This window comes from Protopterus annectens, chromosome 4.part0 (assembly GCF_019279795.1).
Source record: "Protopterus annectens isolate FY-2018-M chromosome 4.part0, PAN1.0, whole genome shotgun sequence".
Classification (NCBI taxonomy): domain Eukaryota; kingdom Metazoa; phylum Chordata; order Ceratodontiformes; family Protopteridae; genus Protopterus; species Protopterus annectens.
In genome coordinates, this window is record NC_056733.1 from 1166341887 (window position 1) to 1166360523 (window position 18637).

The 18637-nt window shown below is 44.3% G+C and overlaps 1 protein-coding gene across 3 annotated transcripts in view; it reads left to right on the forward strand.

Annotated features, from left to right (window-relative positions):
* The window catches only part of CPEB4 (cytoplasmic polyadenylation element binding protein 4), a 982215-nt gene that overhangs the window by 218146 nt on the left and 745432 nt on the right, over positions 1-18637 (forward strand). The window contains exon 3 of one of the 3 annotated variants that reach the window (XM_044069124.1): positions 5910-5960. The exons of the other annotated variants lie outside the window; for them this stretch is intronic. Within the exon in view, the coding sequence (XP_043925059.1) occupies positions 5910-5960 (51 nt within the window). The remainder of the gene's footprint in view (positions 1-5909; positions 5961-18637) is intronic. 3 annotated transcript variants of the gene reach the window in all.

The window sequence follows — 18637 nt, forward strand, 5'->3', positions numbered from 1 at the left end:
CTGATTCCTACTCTCACTACAGATCACAGTGTCATCTGCAAACATCATAGTCCACGGGGCCTTCTGTCTGATCTCATCTGTCAACCTGTCCATCACCACTGCAAATAAGAAAGGACTCAGAGCTGATCCTTGATGTAATCCCACCTCCACCTTAAACGGATCTGTCACTCCCACTGCAGTCCTCACCACTGCCACACTACCCTCGTACATACCTGTACCACTCTTACATACTTCTCTGCCACTCCTGCCTTCCTCATACAATACCACAACTCTTCTCTAGGCACCCTGTCATATGCTTTCTCCAAGTCTACAGAGACACAATGCAACTCCTTCTGACCTTCTCTGTATTTCTCCAATAACACTCTCAGAGCAAACATTGCATCTGTAGTGCTCTTTCCTGGCATGAAACCATACTGCTGATCACTAATAATCACCTCCCTTCTTAACCTAGCTTCTACTACTCTCACCCATAACTTCACGCTGTGACTGATCAATTTTATCCCTTTGTAGTTACTGCAGCTCTGCAGATCACCCTTATTCTTAAAGATAGGTACCAAAACACTTTTTCTCCACTCCTCAGGCATCCTCTGACTTTCCAAAATTTCATTAAACAATCTAGTTAAAAATTCCACTGCCATTTCTCCTAAGCACTGCCGTGCTTCCATTGGGATGTCATCTGGGCCAACAGCCTTTCCATTCTTCATCGTCTTCATAGCTGTCCTTACTTCCTCCTTGCTAATCTCTTTCACTTCCTGATTCACTATCCCCACATCATCCAACCTTCTCTCTCTCTCTCTCTCTCTCTCTCTCTGTCTGTCTCTCATTCTCTTCATTCATCAGCCTCTCAAAATACTCTTTCCATCTACTCAACACACTCTTCTCTTGTGAGTACCTTTCCCTCACTTTCCTTTATCACCCTTACTTGCTGCACATTTTTCCCAGATCTGTCCCTCTGTCTAGCCAATTGGTACAGGTCCTTTTCTCCCTCTTTAGTGTCCAATCTCTCATACAACTCTCCATACGCCTTATCCTTAGCTTTCGCCACCTCTCTCTTTGCCATGCGCCTCATCTCCTTATACTCATGTCTACTTTCTTCATCTCTTTGACAATCCCACTTCTTCTTTGCCAGCCTCTTCCTCTGTATACTTTCCTGTACTTCCTCATTCCACCACCAGGTCTCCTTGTCCTCCTTCCTGTGTCCAGATGTCACACCAAGCACCTTTCTAGCAGTCTCCCTTACTAGTTCTGCTGTAGTTACCCAGCTATTCGGTAACTCTCCACTGCCTCCCAGTGCCTGTCTTAACTCTTCCCTAAACTCCACTTCACAATCGCCCTTTTTTAACTTCCACCATTTAATCCTTGGCACTGCTTTCACACTCCTCCTCCTCTTCTTGATCACCGTCATCCTACAGACCACCATTATATGCTGCTTAACTACATTTTCCCCTGCCACCACTTTATAGTCTCCAATTTCCATTTCCTTCAGACTGGCCCTCCTACACAGGATATAATCCACCTGTGTGCATCTTCCTCCACTCTTGTACGTCACCCTATGCTCCTCCCTCTTCTTAAAATACGTATTCATCACAGCCATGTCCATTCTTTTCGCAAAATCCACAATCATCTGACCTTCTGCATTCCTCTCCTTAACACCATACCTACCCATCACTTCCTCATCCCCTCTGTTCACTTCACCAACATGCCCATTATGTCAGACTGTTAATAAGGAAAAAACGAGCTTCTGCAAAACTAGCTCATATAGTTAATTTCCACACAATGGTCAATTCTGGAACTTCCAGTGTCTCCCAAGATCATGATAATCAATTCCTGCAAAAAGGATCTTCAGTGGTGGTGGATTCACTCTCCCTTAGTATTTCAAGGTTGTCGCTCAATTGCCACTCAACCCCAGGCCATGGTGACCACAGATGCTTTCCAGATGGGGGTGGGGCATTAGCTGGGGAAGACAATTCTCTAAATAAACCTAAACATAAATGCACATAAACATCATGGAGATTAAGGCGATGCTTTTAGCGTTGCAAGCAGTTCAAGACTCCTACCTCTGGGAATGATAGTAATCCAGACAACATGTCTATGGTCTGGTACATAAATAGGTGGGGGGGGGACCACAGCTTACTCTGTTTGTTGAGAAGCCCTGAGGGTCTGGCAATGGCTTCTAGCCTCTTTCTGACTTTCTGATAGCAGTGCACATCCTGGAGAAATCCAACATAATCGCAGATAAATTTAAGCAGAGCCATATTATGGCTGCATGAGTGGTCCCTCAATCAGAAAGTTACGGAACAGATCTTCAGAAAAAGGGGCCAGCCTTGTTGCGATCTCTTTGCATCGCCCACCATTGCCAAATGCAGCAACTGTTTTTCCCTAATCCCTTCTCCAGGGTAGTCACCAAGGGATGCACTTGTTCACAATTGGCCCCGGGACTACTTTATGCTTTTCCACCAGTTTCTCTAATGTCCAGATTTTTGCAGAAAGCAAGTTTGTTGGTGATGACAATAATTCTAGTGTTGGCGCCTCTAAGTCTGGTCCCCCTTTCTTCAGCCTCATGTATGTGGCAAACCATGGATTCTGGTCCCTGCTCTGGATCTTCCGACTCTCCCATCAGGAATGGTTCATCCCAACCTGAACAATGTTAAAGTAACTTGGCTGCTCCAGTTCCCCTGATCACCAGGTTTCTTCTCCATTTAAGCCTATTTTATTATCTTCCCATAAAACAGCTACACAAAAATTGTACAGAGGTAAATGGAAGAGATTTGTTGCATGGGCTAGCAATAATCGGATAGACCTCTTTACTGCACCTATACATTCTATCCTAGAATTTTTGGCAGAGACATTTAATGAAGGTGCTGCTACTGTCACTAGTTCAGTTGGCAGCAATTTCTGATTTTTGTTTAGGAGAAAATGGCTCTGGAATCGTGTCAAACAGACTTTGTAAGACATTTCTACGATAAGACCTCCATACAAAAACCCATCACCGAACTGGGATCTTTATATCATTTTATCAGGCATTATCTGTCCTCTGAACCATCTGCTGCCTGTGATTTGAAGCATCTCTCCTGGAAAACACTCCCCTTAGTGGCTATTACTTCTGTTAGGACAGTTTTGGAATTAAAAAGCTTTATCTGCCAAGCCCCCATACCAAGATTTTCATAAGGACAGAATATCTTTACACACTAACCCCTCATTTCTACCCAAGGGTGTGTTGGAAAATAACCTCAGTCTGTTGACCTGCCAGTTTTCTTCCCAAATTTCCAAACTAAAGGAGAACATTCATTGCATCTGCTGGGCGTTCATAAGGCAGTTAATGTTTCTACTTGCATAGAATGTTAAAAATCCGAGTCAGTTTAGCGCTCTCTCTTTTTCTGATACTAGAAAAGACCAACCAGTGTCCAAGGTTACCTTATTCAAATGGCTTTCACAATGTGAATCCTACATTTGGAATTCTATGAACAAACATTGATAGCCACATCTGCAACCTTTCAAGTTAGGTTACCTTTGGGTACCATCTGTGGTGTAGTGACATGGGCAAAACCTCATACCTTTTTATCACTCCTTAGAAAGTGGATTTGGCCTCCAGGAGTAGAGCCTCTTTTGGCTGTATGGTTCTGAGGAATATTCTCCCATGAGCCACCTAAGAGTCAAGTTGCTTGGAATGTGGTCTCATCATTGAGAATAAAGGCGAGATTCACATCATCACATAAAGAAGTTATGTACTTACCGTAATGTTCCATGTGTGTTGTCCATCTCAACCTTTATTCTCACAACCCCCCCCCCCCTTCCATACCCCCTGCCTGTACTCCTGGGAGACTGAGTAGTACTAATTGGGTATTACAAGACTCTCTAGCCTCATAAATAATGTTTTATGTATATATATATATATATATATATATATATGTGTGTGTGTGTGGTGTGTGTATATATATATATATATATATATATATATATATATATATATATATATATATATATATATATATATATATATATATAGCTTATGAGCGGGCAAACAAGATCTGAGGAAGTTGCATTATAGGTAAGGAAGGATGACCACGAGCTTTGTTGAAGGCCTCGAGCTTTCGAAATGCCAAGACGGGATTGGATCCAAGCCATCGGTGAGAATAAAGGTCAAGATGGGCAACACGCATGTAACGTTATGGTAAGTACATAACTTCTTTTTATGAAGTCTGGATACATTCAGGTTAAGATTAGACAAATAGATGCCTCACTTTTTTTTTTTTTTTTTTTTTTTTTTTTACCTCCCCCACTTACGCAGGAATGAGTCTGACTCTTCTTCCTGTACGCAGTCAGCCCATTTATTATTAGCAGAAGCTGGGAATCCCTGGTTGAGGTGAAAGCTCTGTGACCCATTTGTTCCTGCCCTGGAATCCCCAGTTAGGTCATCCTCTCCATTGCTAGAGTCAAATGGCAGGGGGGGTGGGCCAGCTTTGCTGGTTCTGTGGGAAAGCCTCCCCTTTCCCCTGCTTTGGAGCATTGTTCTCAGCTGTGGTGGCTCTTCTGAACTCTATTTACAACCATCCAAGAGGAAGCATGCTTCACTCACTGAATTCCCCTCAACTTACTGCACAATTTGCATACTGTGGTGTATACTTGCTAGGCTCTAACTCCATGGGATGAAACCTTAGTGCTCCCACTGGATGCCATTCATGTGGTGATCCAGAACCACCTTTTCCTCAGTATGGGTGAGCTGGCAGCAGCCATTCACTGCCATTCTCCACTAACAGATCCTTCATCCGCCTGAGCTGCTTTTCAAGCTCTGGCCACTTGGGATGTAGTCATGGCTTTATCTCCGCTTGCCACAGAGCTGGTTCCAAAGGAGACTTTTGACAGTCATTGATCAAAAAAACAAACTATATAGAACAAATTAACTTGACAGAGTGCGCAGTCTCACAGTTTATTTACACAGAAGTTTTTTTTTATGTAAGCAACCCCCTTGTTAGCTGCAGTGCTTTTTGGCATTGTGTTGTGGCAGATTTGACAAGTGGTTGGTGTGCTATACAAATGTCATTTGTACCGTTATCCTCTTGTTTAAACACCATATTGAGACTTCACTGTGCTTACTTAATCAGACATAAAGGACAAGGTGGTGTTTTTAACAACTTAATATGACTTTAATAAGTCTATACTTTAATTTCATTAGTGTATGACAGATGTCAAACAGTTGTGCGCAACCAGTGTAGACTCAAGTCCACCTGCAGGTACTGCTAATAAATTTTGTAGTAATGAAAAGGACAGTGGTAGGCAGGATAGCCTTGTGTTATTAAATGCTGACATACTTGTTATTTTTTCATTTGGATATTGAACATTATACTTTAAGCTACATTGGGGCTGAGAAGAATGAGAACAGTCCTTAATCCGTAATGCTGATTGTCTTCTGGTGTATAAGCCCTACAATCGAGATGTTCCTTCAGTGTGATAGATCTACTTCTGTGGATAAACATTGCAGCAATACTTGTGTAAATGCTGTAGGTTTCCCTAGTCATTCTGTTCACTGCCATTCAGAAAATTGCCTCAGGGATTTCAATTCCCTTTTGTGAGAAAAATTCAAAATGCAATGATCTCTGAAGTTCATGATGATATCCTAGTTGAAAGGATGAACTTTTTTTTTGGGGGGGGGGGGGCAAGTACCTAGCTGTTTTAGATATTCCTTATTGGTTCAGTGGCAATGACTTGAACTAAATTGGGGAGGGTGGGGGGTCTTGCGTTCATTTCCCAGATAAGGTTCATGGTTTTCCTTTGCTGTAAATGTTATTTTTGACAGTAAATAAGTTGTTGTTTCTGGAACCAATGTGAAACTGACATGATCCTTAAAGCCTGCTTGAAACAAACTTCATCTGTCCTTACTTCTTGAGCAATTGCTTTATTTGTCTTTACAGGCCGATTAAATTATTCACACCCAATTTCTGATAACTCCTTGTCAATTAATGGTAAGTACATGTAGAAATCTCCAATCTCTGACATTTATCTTGTAAATGTGTGTATAATATATATATATATATATATATATATATATATATATATATATATATATATATATATATAAATAGATATAGATATATAAGTTCACTGTTGTCCACTATCAAACTTTAAATGTGAAATATTTGCATAGTGCATGCTATAGTAGTATTATGAAGTCATTGGTGTTTCAGGCTAGCCATGACATTATAATCGTTTTCCCAAGTGATGATTAAAGTAGACGTGTTTTTTTTTTGCTTTGCATATTTCGTCTTTTTTTTTTTCCCTTTAAACTTCTTTGGCTACCGGATCTTTCTGCAGCTGTGAGCTTGTTTGCAACTTTTCTTTCAAGGACACCATAATGGATGAAGGTCATTGGCTTAACAGCAATTATCTGTGAGGGTTGATAATGTTGAGTGTCCTAAACCTGAGATGCAATGACCCAGAACTCTCCTCTTATATTTTAGACAGGTGCGTTCCTGCACCACTTAGATTGTTCAATCATTTTGAAGGAGATGTCTTTTGGCCTGCCATGCAGGCCAAGTTGCCACAACATTTTCTCTGTCATCTATAGCCCAGGTAAATTCCTTGAATGTAGTTCTTAAGTTGGGTCTTTTGATGTGGTGTTTCTAGTGCTCCGTTTGCTGGACTTGGTTTTCTCTCTTGGCTCTTTCAGTCTTTACAATTTTGTTGCTTTGGTTTTAACTCGAGCTATCATTAAGGGTCCTCTGCTTATGTCAACTGCTGTGCTAAGAATTCATATGTCTACCACCTTCCCAGTCCCTGTTTTTCCTTGTGCATAGGTGGGCTCTCCAGCTGGCCTTGGCTGCTGGATTTCCTACAAGTTAGGAAGCAGTGGGGGTGCATGTCTTCCTTGTGGTTTCTTGGTTTGCAGGAAGATGCTCACAAGTGGATGGAGGAGAACTGGCAGGTATGGGGAATAAGCGTGCTTATGAAGTTAACATTTTGTGTCGTTATGTACATTGTCACAGCTGCAGAACCATCCCAGAAAGCGTGAATGTCTGAGAAAAAAATGTTAATTTCTGATTGACGGAAAGGATAATTTAAATTTAGGACCCATCAGACAGGTTTTCATAGAGCACTTGCTATGACAAGAACATGTTTGTTGCAGTTGTGCCATAGTTATGGACGTTCCGTCTATATTATAGACTTGGTTGTGTTCTCCCAAGCTTTTCATGTTATGACATTGAAAATGGGGTAAATGCAGACTCCCAAGGACTTCGCTTTTGGCCAGTGAAGATTTTCATCATTTAGATTGCTGTTGCAGTAGTCTTTACTACTGGAACTTAAGTGTCCCTGACATCCAGCCTGAATTCCTGAGAATAATATCCTTCCCCTTTGGCATCTGTTTGGCCCCTGGTACATTCTTATATACAGTATAAAGTGGGCATGTGCATATGCACAACTTTCTTGCCAGAGTTACTTCTAGATGCCTTGTTTTTTTTAGCTCACTTCAAAAACGTGCTTGGTCATATAGCTTGGAAGAAGGATAAATACCCCACTGGGAAACCTGTTTTTTCTTTAGCTTATTAGCTTTTTCATTATTTGTTGGTTGGTTGATTGATGGCCGTAAGTCTGGGCCTAAAAGGAATAGCGCAGCTGTGATAGATGGATCCTGCCTAAAGATTACCAAAGTTGTTGTGTTTTTAGTGTGGGCTGAGACAGTCATCCAGAATTGTGACTTATGACAAGGATTGAACTACCATGAACAGGAAAGGCTTGAGGCCTTGGCTCAATCCACCATGGCTTCAACAGGGACGTGTTCATCCTTCATTCATCCTGTGGAGAAAAAAAAAGAGATAGAGAAAGGAGAAGGCAGATAAGAGACTCGACAGACACAACTTTGGCATACAATCACTTGGTCAGTCTGAGGGTGACTGTTCCAATGAGGCAGTTTTGCAGTCCCTGGACTAATCCAGTACTTTATGCAGGCTACTAGTGATGGCTCTTTGGAGTCTGCAGTACCTGCAGAACCTAGTGTGTCCATCTGCACCAGTACACAGAAGGATTCCTGCATGGGCTTTTAACCCTGAGTATGTGCAAAGGAAGCCTGAGTTGTTTCTGAATAAGGACAGTAGAATCCCAAGAATTGTAGTTAGAGAAGTCAAATGTTTGGGGGGGTGTCCATCTTCCATCCCTTATAAATCTAAACACACGTCCCTCTCTCCTACCATCAGACCGATGTCTAGCTTGCAGGCACCTAGTGTGGTGGTCTTCCCTTATTGCCCAATTTCTCTTAACAGTGGTTCTGCCTGGCTCAGGGTATTCTGAAAGCCACGCAGGACTGTACAACAAGGGGCTAAACCTTCAGTGTCGGGCAGGCTTCCTTTTTCAGTAAAGAGGAGCACTCAACTATCCAGTGAGAGATTATTTTTCTTAGATGTAAGATTTGGTACTGACACTGATGCCACCATCTCCTTGGATTCCCTTTTAGAGGAGGTCTCCTTTGAAGAGACTCTCAACAGAATGAAAGAATTCTTAAAAGTGGGAAGGCAGAGTGGACTGAGGTACGAGAAATAGTGTAAGCTATTGGGTCTTGAGGCACCCAATCCAGAAGCTGTTCTTGCAATATTAAAAACTCTGGAGGATGTTTCTGGCAGGCCACCCTGTAGTCCTTGGCCGGGGGTTACAGACCTATTTTTTGGACCAGTCCCTTCAACTTTGTGCTTTGACCCTTGACAGCTCAGGGCTGGTATTATCTGGAGGCCAGGAGGTGTTGGCCTGCCCTGGTCCTTCTCCCCAGGCAGGCTTTCCTACCAGGAGTGCAGATGGGGCATCGTCCAGTCCTTCTGCTTTCTGGGTCATAGAGAGGACCATTTCCTCCCAGAAAGTTTCCTCCCTGGCCCTCCAGGGACCATCCCAGCCTGTCCGAGCAGATCTCACTCATCCTGTCCTCAGGTCAGCCCTCTCCGACCCAGCCTTCAAGTGGGAGTTGCCATAATTGTGTTTCCCCTCTCTTCCCAAGCCTCCCCCGAGCCACCTCTGGAGGATGTTCCTCGGAAGAGATCGTGCAAGAGGAGATACTTGGACTCCCCTGTTGAGTCACTCAACGAGGATACACACCTCGATGAAAGGGATTGGTTGGGGACATCTTGGAAATCCTTAAGCTTAAGGGCAGTTGGTCCTCCCTCCACCTGTCCTCTGCAGACCAACTTGTAGACCTTATCACCAGCAGGGCATGGAAGGAGCCTGATACTGTCGAGCCTGTTCCCAAACATGCAGACAAATTCCTCACTCCCCCTTCTGACAAGCAGTTCTGGTTGAAAGGCGTGCCATTCGATGCAATCGTGGTAGCTGCTGCCACCAAGAGCGAGCTGGCACAACAGAGCATGTCTGCCCCCCCCCCCCCAACCGGGAGTCCTGGGCAACTGACAGGAATGGAACGCGGGTTTTTTGCCTCCGCTACATTCGGTCTGCGGGTGCTTAACTACCTGGCACATTTCACCCGATTAGAAAGGGACTTAGTCAAGGAGCTTACCACATCCCTTTCTGAGGTACTGCCTGCCGAGGAACTAAATAAGGTGTCCCTCAAACTATCCACATTTTCTTCCCTTGCTTAATTCATCTATGAGGTGGTTGCCAACGCTGTAGAAGGGGCCTCTCGAGCAGCCAGCACAGGTATCACTATTCGGTGTCACACCTGCCTGTGCCTTTGCGGAGTCCTTTAAGGTGTCTTTCACCAACACCCCCTTCAGTGGTTCTACCCTGTTTGACCCTTCAGTCAGAGAGGCTCACCCGCAGTGCGCAGGAGGGCAAGACCTTGTCGGCTGTGGGGAATCAGATTTTCCACCCCTCAACGCTCTTTCCAAGACGCAGTGAGGGGACCAGGAGGATGTGGTTTTGCAAGTAGCAGACTGCCTTCCAGGACACTGTGGATGACTCCTCCTGTAGAGGTCAGGGAGAGTATTCAATGGCAGATGCCACCCCAGGGGCAGAGGGGGGGGGGCCGCAAAATCAGGGCCCCAGGGGAACTCTCCTCTGAGAATTCGCAACAGTGCTCTTGAAGCGCTGCCTAACTGTCCTGGAGGCAGTCAGGAGCAGTTTGTCTTTGCACTCTTTGGCCTGGGCAAGTGTTACAAAAGATCATTGGGTGCCAAGCATCATTTCTAGCGGTTATTCTGTCCCCTTTTCTCATTCTCCTCCTCTGGTCAGGAGATGCCTCCCTGATGCACCACCCCATCAGAGCGAGCTAGCTCAGGAAGAAATACTCAAGCTACTTCAAAAAAGATCCATCCAGGAGGTTCCCTCAGGACAATGAGAATCCTCAACTTACTCCTGCTTCTTTTTGGTGCCAAAGAAGACAGGAGACCTGTGTCCAGCCCTGGACCTCGGCAAACTCTCTCTCTCTTGTCAAGAAGTCCAAGTTCGCATGGTCACTGTCCAGTCCATAGTGCCTCTGTTGCACAAGGAAGATTGGTTGTGCCCCATGGATCTCTAGGGCATGTACTATCATATAAAAATAGATAGGCACTCCAGAAGACCTCTCTGCTTTTGAGTAGGGGCCAATCACTACCAGTTCAGGACGCTGCTCTTTGGTCTCACCACAGCCCCTTGAGTGTTCGCCAAGTGCATGGCAATGGTCGCAGCCCACCTGAGACTGCAGGGATTCCAGGTGTTTCCGTACCTCGACGATTGGCTCCTCACAGCTCCCATAAAGCATCGTCTGGCCACTCCCTTTCAGTACCCCCTCGAGCTGTTCGACCAGTTAGGGATTACAGTGATCTCCCCAAATTGAACCCGGTTCCTTCCCAAAATCTGGAATCCATTGGGACCAAGTTGGACGTTGTCAGAGATTGCAGCACTGCCTCTTCACATACAACTTATCAGAGCCCATGTACAGTGTCTTCTAGATCAGACTTGCTCTCAGGCCACCTTAGGGTCCATGGCGGAGGCTATCTGTCTGGTGCTGTTAGCCAGGGTCTACATAAGAGTTCTGCAATGGACTTTAATGGTTCAGTGGTCTTCCCTGTATCTCTGATGACAACCCCGATCCGTCTCACTCCAGTGTGTAGGCATCATCTCCTTTGGTGGATCCAGTCGCCTGACCTTGTCATAGGCAGACCCTTCTCTCCTCCCCCAGCGCCACAGTAGCCTTGGAAGCTTCCCTGTTTGGGTGGGGAGGCATTTTCAGGGATAGATGGTCCAAGGGACGTGGTTCACCACAGAGACCAAACGACATATCAGTGTTCGGAGATGAAGGCCGTCCTCCTCACGTTGCAAGCCTTTCAGGACTTCTCCCCTCCAGTTTCTATTGCAGTTCACGTGGACAAACATGGCTGTTGTGTGGTACATCAACAAGTGTGGGTGGGGCCCATGTTTGTATCCGCTTTGTTGCGGGACCATGAGGGTGTGGGAATGGGCGCTGTCCGAGCGCTTTCTTGTTGCAAAGCATATCCCTGGAGAGTCCAGCGTCTAAGCGGACAGACTCTGCAGGGAAATCCTGAGTCCTCACAAGTGGTCCTTGACTCCTTCGGTGATGGAAGAGATCTTCTTTCCTTTGGGTCAACCGAGCTGCGTTCTGTTTGCCTCCCCTCTCATCCGCAAATGCAGCCGGTATTTCACCCTGATTCCCCGAGATGGGAAATCTTCCATGGATGCTTCGGTTCACAGTTGGCCTTCGGGTCTCCTTTATGCCTATCCTTCCTTCTCTACCTTTTCTTTCCAGAGTACTTCAGAAGGCTCATTGCCTCAAGGCCACCTTGACCCTCATTGCCCCCTTTTGGGCTCTGCAGGTGTGGTTGCCCCTTCTGTGGTCTCATTTGAAGTACCTTCCTTTGGTACTAGATCCCATTCTGGATCTGCTTTCCCATTCCTCTCCGCTGTCAATTCCCAACCTCCAGATGTTCCGTCTGACAGCATGGTTTGTCCACTTCTGGTAATCTTGAAACAGTCCAGGTTGGCTTATCCTGTCAAGAACATTATTCTGACCTCTCAGAAGGCTTCCACTTAGGTTTACTCCAGTAAGTGGAAGCTGTTCTGTCTTTGGGCTAAGCAGCGCAATCTGGATTCCACTTCAGACTTCATTTCAGAAATCCTATTCTTGTCTTAGCTCTTTCAGACTGGTGCTAGCTTATCTACTATCAAAGTGCAGTTGGCAGCTATCTCCAACTTCCACGTTTCCAAGGAACCTACCTTTTCCTCTCTGTTATGCAAGGCATTTTGAAGGGTTTTTTTTTTTTTCTCCGACCTCCTGTCAAGGATCCTTCTTCTCCTTGGGACCTTTTCTTTCTGCTGCAGTCTCTCACAGGAGTCCATTTGAGCCTGCTGCCACATGTGATATCAAGTTTTTGTCACGGAAGATGGATTTTTTAGTAGCCGTAACTTCAGCTAAAAGAGTTTCAGAATTGCAGACTTTCTATCAAACTGCCTTTCATGGTTTTTCTTAGACAAAGTGGCTCTAAGAACTAATCCTTTGTTCATGCCTAAGGTTGCCACGGAAGCAAATCTGAACCAGTCAATTCAATTGCCAGTTTTCTTCCCAAATTTTGCTAATAAAGGGGAATATCTCTTACATACGCTAGATGTGCATAGGCAGTTACAATTTTGCCTGGATAGAGTAAAGGATTTGCGCAGGACTGACCAGCTGTTTGTGACGTTCTCTCTCAACAGGAAAGGTCAGGCCTTTTCCAAAATAACTATTTCCCACTGGATTTCTGAATGTATTTCCTTTGTCTATTCTTCCAAAGGCTTATCCTTGCCAGGTCCAATCGGAGCTTATTCCACTAGGTCTATGGCTACGTCAGCTGCCTTTGCCAGTCATTCCATAGATGACATTTGTGCGGCAGCCACCTGGTCTTCTCCTCACGATTTTGTCAGTCATTACAAGCTTGATATCGCCAGGAACAGGGCTTCCTTTGGCTCCACAGTTCTTCAGCATGTCCTTCCATGAGGCCACCTAGGATTTAGGGTAGCTGGGGACTCTGACCCAAGAGTGAGGAACAGTGACATGGATAACATCAGATAAAGAGTTATGTACTTGGCATCTGTGTTAATCCTCTGTCACTATTCATGAATATCTTTCCCCCATCCTGTGGTATTTAGAGGTTGTGGAGATGCCCTGTCTGATAGGCATGGAGCTGCTTTCTAGCGTAGGAAAAACTTGATCTGAAGGGGCAGCAAGGGATCATGGGAGTCGGAGGAGGTCAAGCCTAGAAGCTGTCTGTAAGATTGTCTACTCAGATCTGATGTCTAATCCAAGACCCAAGAGTGATGAATAGTAACATAGGATAACACAGATGCTAAGTTATGGCAAGTACATGTCTGCAGAGGATTTCAAAATATCTTCCTCTCAACTTGCCACTCTTGTCAATTTCTAATACTTCCATCAGGTTGATCTCTCACGCAGCAAAATGCACCTCATGGGCTGCTGGTTCAGGCATTACCATAAGGAGACATGCCTGACTGTGACTGTGCAACTTTGCAGAGCCTTTTAAGACTTATTTCATCAATGCTTCCTTTGATACAACGTCCTTGTTTGGTCCATCTGTTAAACACTTAACTGCAGCAAACAAAAATGGAAGACTTTGCTGTGGGAATCCAGTTTTACTAGTCCTCAACAAACGTTTTCTAGGAATCAGAGGTGGTAAGAAAGTGTGGTTCTGCAGCTCTCTGGAACCTTTCCAAGATTCTTGTGGGGAAAACTCCTCCAGAGGCAGAGGAGGTAGTTCCAATGGTAGATGTCATTAAGAAGCCCACCAAATCGGGGTTTCCGCAGTTCTTTTCTGGACGGACCCTTCAGCACTCCTGACGTGTTGCTCAACTGTCCACCACTGAAGGCAGTCAAGGCACTTGTCCTTGCACCCAGATGCCTTTGCAAATATATACCAGAAGATCCCAGAGTGCTAAGAATACTATCCAGAGGTTTTTCTATGCCATTTTCCAAACTCCCTGTCTGTAAAATAAAAGTTTTCCAATGTTCCACGCAGTCAGAGGAAGGCAGCAGCCAAAGAAATTCAAAAGCTGCTAGACAGGAGTCATCCAAGAGGTTCTGCCAGACCAAATAGGATTAGGAACTTAACTGCCACTTCTTTTTGGTGCCAGAAAAGAGGGGTTTCAGACAAGTTTTGGATCTGAGCAAACTGAGTTAGTACATGAAAAAGTCCAGTTTTTGAATGGTCATGGTACAGTCCATTTATTGCCATTTCTTTGCAAAGATGATTGGAAGTGCTGTATAGATCTTCAGGATGCATACTCTCACAGCGAAATAGACAGATGCTCCCGAAGACATTTACACTTTTGTCTGGGAGTCTGTCACTGCCAACTCTGAGCTCTGCCCTTTGGACTCCCCACAGCCTCCAAGGTGTTTACCAAATGTATGGTAGTGGTGGCAGATCACTTGAGACTCTAAGGATTCAGAGTGTTTCAATATCTGAACAACTGGCTCCTCACTGCCCCCTCCTTGTATCACCTTCAACAATCCAGGGACTGTTTGCTCCAGATTTGCCACTTACTGGGAATAACAGTAAATTACTCCAAATCAAAGTTGACACCAGTGCAGAGCCTGGAGTTTATTGGTGCACATCTGAATAAAACATAAATTGCGTCCCTACCAACTCATAACATAGATAGTCAGATCTGAGGTTCATCAGATCCTTTTCCCACCCATCTCCTATGGCCAGGTTCATTCTTCAAGTACTGAGGTCTGTGGCAACAGCAATAGCCCTACTGCCTTTAGCACATTTACTATATGCATGTGCTTCAATGGACTCTAGCTGTTTAATGGTCTATTCTTCAACAACCGCTGTCTTTTCCAGTCAAGCTTACTCTGATTTGCAAACGTCACATCCAGTGGTGGATCCAATAAGATGATATTTTTCTAGGCCACAGTGACTACGGATGCCTCCCAATTGGGGCGGGCATTTCTTGGGAAGAACAGTGCAAGGCACATGATCCCCCAAGAGACCAATTTGCATATCAGTGTACTGGAGATGAGAGCAGTCCTGTTAGCGCTGCAGGCATTCCAAGATGCTCTTCTAGTGTCTCTATTGCGATTCAGACCAGCATATCTGTTGTCTGGTGCATCAACAAAGGAGGAGCCTGATCTTTACCCGCCTTGCAGAGAGGCCATGAAATTCTGACAGAATGAGAAAGTCCCCTTTTGCTTTACGGCTCATTTTTTGTTGGACAAACTTATGCATTTTCTCCTTTGCCTTTTCGGCATCAAAGAATAACTTTGATCCCCAGGAAAAAAATGTTCTGAAAACAGCTGGATAAGTAGGTTTGATCTCACACCTGCCTGTTGACATTCCCTGGTCACTGAAATTTTCTCTTTGTCCTGGTGAATAATCATTTTCCACAAACACTGTGCAGTCCCCAAGTTTTAATCTTTTGGCACAGTTTTGCCTGAATCAGCTCTCTGCTAGTAGGTTTGCATCTTTATTAATAAACGTCTTGGCTGGTTTCTCATGACTATGTTTTGATAATATACACTGGTGCCCTTTCAAATTAATATGTCCTGCTGTGGGATACCAGTCCATTTGCTTATTTGTGCCTTCATAAAATTAATGCAGTCTGTTCTTTCCAGTTTCTCTGGTACAGCAGAAAATCTCAGGTTTTCCTTACATGCTCTGTCCTCTGCCATGTTTTGAAACATCTCTTCTTGAGCAGTCTCACACTCAGCCAGCCTTTTTCTTCAGTTCATCCTCTGATTTTTTGCATTTTTATCAGCTCATCTGATTATCTGTTTAAATTTTCTTCTATTGTTCTGGTCTTTTATTTGACTCGATATACTCCTTCAGTGTTTAGTTTGTTTTAATCTGCTCTGAAGCCATGTGTTGCACCAAAACTGAAGCTTGAACTGCTTTTTTTATTGAATGGTTACAAGATTCTTCCCCATCATTGTTTTCTCTTCACCTTTTCTGGTTGATTTTCTTTCAGGCTATCTTAGTTTCTTCTTTATAGGCATACAGGCAGTGTACTTGCTAGCTGGTAACTGAATTTTACTCAGATTGACGGTATCTTTTGCAGTTTGTGTTTTCACAGTGGGAAAGCTGAAATCAAGCTGTTGATCAGTGTCCAGGCATCTAGAAAGTCACAAAACAGATTTTTAATATTAACCCCATTCTGTGTTTCAAGATAGGATAGCTATTGATTGGGAAAATAATTTATTTTTCTGCTGCTTCAATATTCAGAATTTTGAATTGCCAGGCTCACTTGTTCATTTTTTTGGCTTCTCTTGAGAGTATATAAATTTAACTGTTAAATTCTCCTGTTCATTGGTAAAACAAAAATCATTAAATTCAGGTATCTGCTTGTCTTGTAACCCAGCACTTTAAAGAGCTATCTCCACAACTGCTGCTACTGGATCAGTTATGAGATTTGCTTGGTTACGTTCTCAAAGCTTGCCAGAAGACAGTAAAGCTGAGAATTTAAATTCTCCTTTAGATAAGGATGCTAAGATTTAATGGAAGTGGGACATTGATTCAAGATGTGCCTCAAAGTTTCCAGCCCTCCTTTTCTAAGTTTACTTCTAACTCAGGATGTTTTTTAACCCAAAAAAACTGCTTAATAAACAAAATGATGACAAACAGGATTTTAAAAGCATTGACAGTCAGACTTGTACAAAGAAAGGAAAAACCTTATTGGAAAGACTGTCTAAAAAGTCAGAATTAATTGTTGCTTTTCCAGACCCCCAACCCCCCCCGGCTGTCTGTTCTCTGTCTACGTCTGCATCTTCCCCAGTGGCATCAGATTATTTCTGACAAATGGGTCCTGAAAGTCATCCAACCAGGAATCAGATGACAGTGGAGTCCTTCCCTACTTTTCTGGGATTCCTCATCTTGTTAACCAGGTATCCCTGTTTCCTTCAGTTTTGGTGCAGATATTGTCTTAGGGATTCGTAGAGCGAGTGCCTTCAGATCAGATGAGCAAAGTATCTTTCTGATGTGAAAGAAAGATGGAACTTTGAGTACAGTCTCCTTCCTCAATCTCACTGTCATCATCCCAAAGTTCAAAGTGTTGTTCCTTCAAGCACTCATTTCTTTACTCAGTTTCATGGTAATGTTCGACTTAAACTACTTACCATCACATTCTTGCAAAGATTTCGGAAGATGTCCTATTTTCATGTTGCAGTATTCTTGGTGTGAGATTTCCCACCTCAGGCGACCCGAACGTCGGCTCCTATATACAAGCTTCAGCTTGACTGTTGTAGTTGCGTGGGACGTCACACGTAGGACCATAAACCAGGGATCTTAAATGTGATGTCTGCATGCACAGACCTCAGAGCAGCCGCAGACAGCCGTCACATGTTATGCTTTGCTCCTTCACCACAAGACCTCTAAAAGCCAAGTACCCTGTTGGGTTTTTTTCTTTGACTTCTAGCCAAAGCTTGGTTTGTTGTAGTAAACTTTAGCCGATGTCCGCAGAAAAGGGCAAATGCCAGTGTGGGAGCCAGATACCCCATAAAGATGTGCACAACCGTTGCATTTTTTGCCTAGAGCACTATCACACCTCTTGCTCTATCTGCCAATCCTTCGTTCCTAATCAGTCTGGCTGCACTTAATCTATGCCTAGAAAATCAGCAACTTAAAAAATTAGCGGTAAGGATGGATCCCTTTTCAGAAGCTCCGACTGAACCTCCACAGAAGAAGACCCAAGATTCCTTAGGACTACTTCTACTGCCTCTCCACTTTTGGGTGTCCTGCCAGCTACTGAGTTAGGAGTTGAGGGACGTCCGACAGATCCGTCTACTTTGGCGATCTTTGAGGAAGCTGCTTTGCAGTTAAAGACAAATATGTCCATGGAGCTTACCCAGACATCGGCTACTGTTGAGGGGGGAACCAGACACAGCTGGGCCTCCAACCTGGATCCCTCCTCCGGACACCTCTACCCTTAGCCAGGCATCCGATTCCAGGCCTACTCCTAAGACTACCCCAGTTGAAAAGAAGCAGAAAACCAAACCTATGGCTACACCTGCCAAAGGCCTACCTGAGTGGCCTTCGTGGCCCTTAGGCCCTCAGCCTCTTCTCCATCTACTCTTCCTCTCCTCAGCCATAGGCCTGCCTCTGTCTCCTCTCTTCCACCGCCTACTTCACAAGACAGGGATGAAAAGCAAGAGGCTTATTGTTCATCTTCTCAGGAATCAATATCTTATACCTCCCAAATAGCCTCTGCTCAAGAGTATTATTCCCCAGATGAAAAATCCATCAAAGGGGACTCCCCTCCAGAGGATATCACCTTTGGAGAGACCATAACCAAAATGAAGGAATACTTCAAATGGGACACCTCACAAATGTCTAATACTCTAAAAAGATATTTTGAACTGTTACAACTGGAGTCTCCCTCCTCTTCTGCCACGCCTCCTGTCATCCCTGCTTATTTAGATGTCTTTTCCTCAGCATCTAAGACACCAACTGTCGGCCACCTGCCCCTAAGAGGCCAGATCGCTTCTACAGAGTGCCTGATGACGAAAAATTTCTAGTCAAACCACCCCTGGCAGACCCTGCAGTGATTGCTGTATCACCTGATAAACAATCCAGATTGCTCTCATCTGCCTCTCTCTTACCTTCAGATAAGGACAGCAAAACCCTGAATAGAATTGGAAGGAAGGTTTACACCTCTTCCACACTGGTCTTTAGAGCCATCAACTATCAAACCCATATGACTAAATATGCTCTGGGCCTTGTCTCTA